Here is a 9030-nt window from a genome sequence, read left to right on the forward strand (position 1 = left end):
ACAAGATTTTGGAACAAGGTGCCGCAGCATCTACCGCTAAGGTTCCGACATCTGAGTGTCACTGCTCCTGTTACATTAATACCAGCGAGTGGAGCTATCAGGGAGCAGGAGGACCTTGAGCTCAGGACCTCAGCGCTCACTGTCCCATTTGTTTCCACGCCTTCGTCCAAGCCCCCCCCTCGGCCAATGAGAGCCGCCGGGTCCGGAGCGTAGCCAATGGGAGCGGCCGGCGGAGGACCGCGGCCCTTTAAAGAGAGGCCCCAAGGGCGGTGGCTGCCAGAGCGCAGGGGATCGCAGGTGTCGTCCGGTCGACATGTCGCTGCAGGTAACGGGGGCGGGTACGCGCTGCAGAGGGGCGCCGTTTACGCGCTGGTAGGAGCCGGGCCCCCGCAGAGCCCTCAGGCCCGGGGCGGGCTCACCTCTGCGAGGAGGGCTACTCGGCTGGCGGAGTCCCGCGGGCGCACAGTCTGAGGCCGTCCTGAACGGTCGCCGATTCCTGAGACTCAGGGGGCAAAAGCACTGTTCCTTCGAAATTTTCGAAGTGAAAAAACTTCGGGAAAGAGAACAAATATAAATAAAAAACATCAGGAGTTCCTCCACCCAGGCGGTAACCACTAGTAACAGAGCGCTTCCTCTGCGTCCTTGTGCCTGTGCGTGTGATGATCCGGGCACGTGTGTGTGCATGCGTGTAACACAGCTGCCGTCTTACAAGTTTGCAGTTTTGTTCCTGTACTTAACAGCGTCCTAGGAGCATCTTCTTATTAAGGATTGCCTTGAAATGTAATTTTACATTTTATGAAATGAGTGTGGGTAACTTATTTAGCGAGCAGGTGATTTCACTCGGGTCGAGGACCCTCACCCAGGCCTTGCCGTCCCCTTGCCTGTGACAGTTATTTGAACTCTCCTCACTTTGGCCTTCTCACCTAACACTGTTACCCTACCCGGGTGGAGTGTGCAAAGCAATGCCTGGCACAGGTCCAGCAAGGCTAAAGCTGTTGAGCCACTGAGATATCTTTTTTCTCGGTTTTTGTTTTTTCTTTTTTCTTTTCCTCTCTCTCTCTCTCTCTCTCTCTCTCTCTCTCTCTCTCTCACCAGGGATTGAACTCAGGCCCTTGTGCTTGCCAGGCAAGCGCTTATTCTACTGAGCCATCTCTCTGGCCCCTTTTTTTCGTTTTTTACACAATTCTTATCAAACTTTGCCTAAAATAATCAAGATTGTCTTCAAAGCTAAAAATCTAAATGGTTCCTGTTCAGCTTATTTCTTTGGTTTTGCTGCTGTTGTTACTGTTGTTGCCTTCTCTAGTTGTTCAATTTGTTTTGGTTTTGCTTTAAAAATATTTTCAGTAAGGATTTAAAGATTGAGGAACATCACAAGAGAGCAGTAGGCTGAGTGGTATTAATATCAAGTACCGTAGTTATGACAGCCTCAAAAACGCAGTTAAAGAAAAACAGGAATCATGAGGGTAGAAAGCTTACAGTGTTTTTAAAAATAGCATTCAGCCTAATGTTACCTACCAGCAATCCATCTGAGTATTGGAGCAAAAGATCTTTTTTAAAAAATGACAGAGTATGCTGGGACTTAAAATGTGCTAGTTTTGTAACTATTATCTGACTCTTAACATCGTTTCTTTTTTTTGGGGGGGGGGACCGGGGATTGAACTCAGATCCTTGAGTTTGCCAGTCAAGCGCTTATCCTACTGAGCCTTTTCCCCAGCCCCTCTAACATCATTTCAAAATAAAAGTTTAAAAAAAATACTAATTGCCGGGGAGATGGCTCAATCGAATAAGCGCTTCCCTGGCAAGCACAAGGGCCTGAGTTCAATCCCCGGTTCTGCAAAAAATAAATAAATAAATAAATTAAATAAAATAAATAAATAAATAATACTAATGAAAAGTTTTAAGGCAATGCACGTTTTGCATTTTTAGTTTTCTGGCAAGTAAATAAGTCTCCCGCCCCCTTTCCCTACATGCTTGAGTAGTTAAGATCTGTGCAGTAGTTCAACTGTGAACATTTTTTTTAACCTTAATTCAGTTCCTCAATGATAAAGAACAGCTCAAAACAACTTTGCTAAGTTGTGCAGGGGCTAAGCATGTCCTTTGGCTACAGAAAGCAAAGCTGGATGGAGTGTGAGTCATGTTAGAGCTGTCTCTGGTGGAGTGAAACTGAGAAGGGCATCCCCAGGGGTGCTGGTAGGCATGGGGAAGGCAGGATACTCCCTGGGGAGGCTGTCACTGCTGGTGAGGATGGATCCAGGGACCTCATGGAGAAAGCACACAAGCCAAGGCCCTGAGAGAGGCCCTTGCAACTTACGGCAGGTTGTTTTGCAGCCTCTGAGAGGGAGACCAGGTGCACCGACATTTGTCTGATGCTGAGCACTCAGCCCTGAGAATCTTCTGGTCAGAAATGAAATTCCTCACCAAAGCAGTGTGTCCTGCTCCCCAGCAGCACAGGAAGCTTCCCAGGCATCCTTTCTTCTCCAGATGCTTCTATTAATCGGAAGCAGCCGAACATTGAAAGCTGCATCTCACCAGTGCTAACTTTCTGATCCTTCTGATATCCACCCACTCACTAATCCACCCTGCAGAGGTATCCACCAGGCTCAGTGGCTCACACCATCTACCAGCAGTCTGTGGAGCTGGCCAGAGCTGGCCAGGGAACACTTACGGCTGCCCTGTCATGGAGCCTAGGAACCCTGCAGTGTGATTCTGGCTGCCTGAAGCAGCATTTGTTTGTCCTCCCCCTAGGCCCAGCTAGGCACCCTCTCTGGCTTGGAAAGAGGCTCCTTTCTGCCCCACCCCCTCCTCTGTTCTCTCACAGTGGCAGCTCCCAATTTCACCAAGTTTCACAGATCCCTGCTGACTGGAGCTGGAGCGACTGCCCTGAGGGTCCCTGTCTGCCTAGCACGGGCCTGTCCATCATTGATTTGTGTTGTGTATGTAGGTGGGTTACCTATGTTGAGCTCTAAGAAAACTAAACTAATTTTTTTTTTAAAGTGCAAATTTTTTTTTTTTTCTTGCAGAACCAGGGATGGAACTCAGGCCCTTGCACTTGCCAGGAAAACGCTTTTTCTTTTTTTTTTTTTTTTTTTTTTTATAATTATTTATTTATACATTTATTTATTGTGTGTGTGGCCAGCTCAGCCCACCAGGGGGCGGGACTGGCTGGCATGTGGTGCTGGGGGATCGAACCGCGTTCCCTGTGCTTTGGCAAGCTTGTTCCAAGTAGGTGCTTTAGACCACTGAGCCATCTCTCCAGCCCGAAAACGCTTATTCTACTGAGCCATCTCCCTGGCTCCTAAAGTACATTCTTTTTTTTTTTAAGGTTTTTTTTTTTTTTTTTTTTTTATTTATTTATTTATTTATTTATTTATTTATTTATGTGTGTATGTGTGTGGCCAGCTCAGCCCACCAGGGTGCGGGGCTGGCTGGCATGTGGTGCTGGAGGATTGAACCGTGGTCCTTGTGCTTTGCCAAGCTTGTTTCAAGTAGGTGCTTTAGACCACTGAGCCATCTCTCCAGCCCGAAAACGCTTATTCTACTGAGCCATCTCCCTGGCTCCTAAAGTACATTCTTTTTTTTTTTAAGGTTTTTTTTTTTTTAATTTTTATTTATTTATTTATTTATTTATTTATTTATGTGTGTATGTGTGTGGCCAGCTCAGCCCACCAGAGGCGGGGCTGGCTGGCATGTGGTGCTGGGGGATTGAACTGCGGCCCCTGTGCTTTGCTAAGCTTGTTCTAAGTAGGTGCTTTAGACCACTGAGCCATCTCACCAGCCCCAGTACATTCTTAATTGTATCTACTCCCAACATTTTTCCGTTGAAGACAGATACAGGTTGAATGTTCCTTGTCTAAAATATATAGAACCAGTGTTTCAGATTAGGATGTTTTTGGATAGGGAATAGATATTTGCATATATATAATAAATATCCTAGGCATGGGACCCATGTCTAAACATGATATCTATGTGCACACCATTTGCAAAGAGCCTGCAGGTGATTTTGTGCATCAGCATCTTTAGTACACCTGTGTTTGTGCCCATGATAGCAGGTGTGTGGGCTTTTCCACATGTGGTGTCCCATCAGCACGAACACATGAAAACATTATCTCAGAGGAGCTTGATTCCCAGCTTGGAGTTCCACAGCAGTGTATGCCTCACAGCTGGAATTCTAACCCATATGCTCCCATGAGAGGCCTGTGTTCTTTCTACCACAGCTCACTGTAGTTGGGGAGGGAGAGACCTCGTGCTGAAGCGGACCTCGGGAAAGCATCCTGAAGCAGGAGTGTGTCAAGTCAGGGTGCTTGGGAAGGAAACTGGACAGAGGGTGCTGGGTACTGCCGAGGAATATGATCCGTGCCCGGCGATGGAGTAGGGAGGAGGAGCCAGGGCTGCCCACCTGGTGGGGACGCCGTGTCAGGGCTGAGCACCTCTGTGCACAGAGTCCAAGGCTTTCATCAGAGCTCATTTTGGCTCTTGTCACACCCAAAATGTGAAGAATGATGTTTCAGGAACTCTTTCCTGGAAAGCAGGAGCTCACATGTTTTTGCAGCAACCTTAGAATATGCTCAGGTTTCAGCTGGACCAAGGCATTGAGTGGTGTCACTGGAGAAGAGCTGGAGCCTTTCCAGCAGACAGGGCCCCCTGGAGTGCTGAGAGATGGGTGGAGGGCGCCAGCCCGCCTGTCTTGGTTACTCTTCTCTCATTCTTGGGCCAAAATGCCCAACACCCAAAATTAAGGAAGGAAAGATTGAGCTCACAGTTTGTGAAGGTTTCAGCCCATACTCAGGGGGCTCCAAGGCAGACGGGCACATGGCAGAGGGCAGCCGTTCATGGTGGTGGAAATAGCAAAACAGCAAGAGCAAAAGGGAGGAATAGTAGCAACAAAATGGCAGCAGAAAGCAAGTCTGTCTCCCTTATGTTGCATTCAGGCTTTCTGCCCCAGGCTGGGTGTAGCACTCACACCCATAATCCTAGCAGCACTCACACCCATAATCCCAGCACTGGATCCTGAGTTAATCACAAACTCCAGAAGTCCGCCCCATAACTGCATGAGGCTGTAGGGGGACAACTAGACACAAACCATAACACTGCCTTACCTGAGGCAGCTCTGCCGCCTTTGCAGCATTATTAGAAACAGAACATGCACATTCTAGAAAAATCTAGAGGGCGTAGAAGTATTTAAAGCCAGAGAATTACCAATAATCAGAGGCAAGTACTGTTTACCTATTTCTAGCCTGTCTTCTGTGTAACCTTCTTAACCTACACACTGTTTTGCTGCTTCTGTACGCTGCTTCTTGAGGGTATGTTCAGGTTTTTTTCTAGACTTAGTTTCCTTTCCCAGGAGCCTTACCAGAACAATAAGAGCCACCAGCATTCACTGAATGCTGTCCATATGCCAAGCACTATTTTAAGTACTTTCCATCTGTAGACTTGTTTAAATCCATCTAGCAACCTTGAGAGTAAGTGTTGTTGTCTTATAATCTAGGTGGAGAGACAAACACAGAGAGGTTAGGGGTTGAGCTCAAGGTCACTGAGTGACCTTAAATGATGAAACTGAGAATCAAACAGAGCCGGTGTCCTACCCTTGGCGGTGCGGCAGCACAGAGATGCAGTGTGCTTTCTCCCGACGCACACATTCTTGGGCTTCTCTAGGAGCCCATTAGGAGGCAGGCTGTTTTAAAGGCTGCCGAGCTTAATGACTGCCTCCAGTCACAAAACAGTCACCCCACTGTGCTACTCTCTCATCTTTGGTGTAGTTGGAAACTCTGGGCAGCTCTGTGGGGACTATCACTTCTGAGGTCACAGAGTGGCTCTTTTCTGTCTCTCCTGATCCTTTGGCTCAAGAAAAGCTCCTGCACTAGAGAAAGAAATACAGCGTCCAGATGGGTCCAGAAGGCCTCAGTGAGCTTCCCTTATGATCCCCAGGCCACTGATAATTCCTGCTTATACCCAATTTAAAACAAGCATCACAAGGTAAAATGCAGTTCATAATAAGGAAGTCTTAGAATCACCAAGCCCTTTGTATGGTGTCAGCTGAGAGGTTGGCGAGGGAGAGGGCTGAGGGATCTAGCACACCCAGGCTGTGGCAGAGGCAGAGCTAGCGCTGTCCCCAGCGCAGACCTCACTTGAGGGAACAGCCTTGAGCTGAATCCTGAGTTGGGAAAGCTGGGGACTGCTGAGGGCTGATCTGGGATGTTCTCAGGGTCCACTGCTAAAACTTTGGAGGTGAGTACCATTCGCCGCCATTGGAAGTGGTGACAACCTTAGAAGCTAGGATCTCTGAAAGGTCTTTGAGTCACTGTGGGACCCCTGCCCTGCTTCCTCCAATCTCTTGCTTCCCACACACTGCTGCAGCCAGTGCACCAGGACAGGAACCACCTACACTGTGAACCTTTCTGCTTTCTAAGTTGATTTACCTCTTGGATTTGTTACAGTGATGCAAAGCTGCAGGTCAGGGAGGTCAGGTATTCAGGGTCAGCGCAAAATAGGGCTGTTTCCTACTCAAGTATTTTTGTCTTCTGGTTTTGGCCCATCAACTCTAACCTAGCTAAACAACTCTTTTCTGAAAATCAGTTGTAACTTTTGTTGTTGGTGCTCAAATGAATCTATACAGCAATTCAACTAACTCAACAATGTCAATTTCCTTCAAGAACTAGCTAGTGCATTGAGCAGAGGTGCCTGCTGATGAGGGCCGTGGGAGGGAGACCAGGGGTGGTCCGCTCCTTCAGCGCAGAGGGAGCGAAGCCCAGGAGGGCTGTGCCGGCCAGGTGAGCCACACAACTGCGTTGAGGGCAGTGCCCTTTAAGAATGGGTCCACTCAACATTTTCAGTATAGCTCTTCATATATGTCAGGTGAATGTCAGGAAAGAAGATCCACGAGTTTAGGTAAGTCAGGGTGATTCTGGTGGATCCAGGGTATCAGAGGTTTATTTCCTTGTCTTTCCCTGCCCTTCTCTTCCCTTCCCATCTTTTATCTTTTTCTTTTTTCTTTTTCAGTACTAGGGATAGAATTCAAGACCTTTGCATGGAGCTACTCCCCAGCCCCTTTTTAAAAATTTATATTTTGAAACAGTACCTCACTAAATTACTATATAGCTGTCTTAGTTACTTTTTTTTTTAATTTAATTTATTTATTTATGTGTGTGTGGCCAGCTCAGCCCACCAGGGGGCGGGGCTGGCTGGCATGTGGTGCTGGGGGATTGAACCGTGGTCCCTGTGCTTTGCTAAGCTTGTTCTAAGTAGGTGCTTTAGACCACTGAGCCATCTCACCAGCCCTGTCTTAGTTACTTTTTACTCGTGACACTCAAAATGAAGGAAGGGAAGGTTTATTTAGCTCACAGTAACTGGAGGGTTCAGTCCATATTCCGCTGGCTCCAAGGCAAATGACAGCAGTTCATGCATCAGAAAACAATGAAGAGCAGAGGAGGAGCGGCAGCTGCGGCTTCCATCAAGCCTCTCTCTTCCTTCTACGCTGACTTCCAAGATTGGTGAAGCTGATGCAAAGATCAAGCTCCTCTTCTGAAGACTGGGACTTCTCCATGGAAGCAGGGCAGGGCGCAGGAAAGCAGGCAGGGTGGCAGGAAGCCTTTCTCAGTTCCTGGGCCCTGCCCACCCACAGGACTAGGTCCCCACACTGAGAACTGCCGGAGCTGATTCAGCCAAGTTGGCACAATGTATCAACCAACACAGTAGCTCAGGCTGGCCCTGAACTCAGGATCCTCCTGCCTCAGCCTCCCAGAGATCTAGGATTCCAGGCATTTACCACCTTGCCCAACAGTTATCTATTTATTTATCTTTTTTTGGTGGTACTGGGGATTGGACTCAGGACCTTGAGCTTGCCAGGCCGTCACCTAAGCTGCTGAACCCAGCCCCAACAGTTATTTATTTCTGTCTGGTTCCCCTTCCCTGAAGCACCCACACCTGTACCAGGCCTGCGCAGCATTACCACACACACGCTGCGTGTTTTGTTTTTGTTTCTGCATTAGGCTGACTTCGATAAGGCCACAGCAGAGGTGAGGAAGCTGAAATCAAGACCAGAGGATGAGGAACTGAAAAAACTCTACGGGCTCTACAAACAGGTTGTCATAGGGGACATCAACATTGGTAACTACACCAGCATTTTAAAAGACAATAATATACTTGGTTTGAACAGTACTGACAGAGTGCCCAATAAAAGCGAACTTGAAAATCTCTCCTTCTTTCTCTTGGCAGCGTGTCCTGCAATGCTAGATTTAAAAGGAAAGGCCAAGTGGGAAGCATGGAACCTCCAAAAAGGTTTTTAAATTCTTAAACCAGAATCGAACAAACCCGAATCTCTCACTGCACCACTCTGAAATGATCTGCTTGTGTCTCTCTAGGGTTGTCCAAGGAAGATGCCATGATTGCCTATATTTCTAAAACAAAAGAACTGATTGAAAAGTATGGAATTCAGAATTCATCGGGGGAGGATTTTCCTTCGAAGCCTTCGTAACGGTATCATGAGCTAATATTTAGGGGACGGCATTGTTGACTCCGTGTCGTGGATATGTTTGCTGTCAGCGTGAACTAGGAGTATGTTGAGTTTTACTTTCTTAAACCAGGTGACTTTAAATGTTCTTCTGCGGGGTGTGGTGACGCACACCTGTAATCCCAGCACTTGGGAGGCTGAAGCAGGAGAATCATGTCTTGGAGGCCAGCTCAGGCTACATAGTGAGTTCAAGGCCAGCCTGAATTACATAGAGTGACCTGGTCTCAAACAAAACAAAGCGTTCTTTTAAAAATTGTCACTCTGGTAGTTGGTATGTAAAAATTTCAGAACTTATTTGTTCTTTTGTCTTACCTGTTCTTTTGCAATGGTTTGGTACACCTGGGGTAATAAAGATAGTTTATTATATGAAGAACCAATGGGGAGTCAGTCCCTTTGTCCTAGCGTGGCGTGCAGGGCTTCCACAGATGCAAGGGACTGTACAGTCTCAGGCCGCCCCCCGAGTCCTCTCCCCATGCTTCACTAGGTGATGTGGCTAAGTTACTAATGTCACCAAATTTTACCTC

The 9030-nt window shown here is 47.4% G+C and overlaps 1 protein-coding gene across 1 annotated transcript; it reads left to right on the forward strand.

Annotated features, from left to right (window-relative positions):
- Window positions 1–287: 287 nt before the first annotated feature.
- On the forward strand, window positions 288–8641 carry Acbd7 (acyl-CoA binding domain containing 7). Its single transcript, XM_004641774.2, has 4 exons — window positions 288–325; window positions 7986–8103; window positions 8212–8274; window positions 8358–8641. The coding sequence occupies exons 1-4, from the start codon at window positions 314–316 to the stop codon at window positions 8468–8470; spliced, it is 306 nt and encodes a 101-aa protein (XP_004641831.1). The 5' UTR covers window positions 288–313; the 3' UTR covers window positions 8471–8641.
- Window positions 8642–9030: the final 389 nt, after the last annotated feature.

The sequence above is a fragment of the Octodon degus genome, unplaced genomic scaffold (genome assembly GCF_000260255.1).
Source record: "Octodon degus isolate 3935 unplaced genomic scaffold, OctDeg1.0 scaffold00141, whole genome shotgun sequence".
Taxonomy (NCBI): domain Eukaryota; kingdom Metazoa; phylum Chordata; class Mammalia; order Rodentia; family Octodontidae; genus Octodon; species Octodon degus.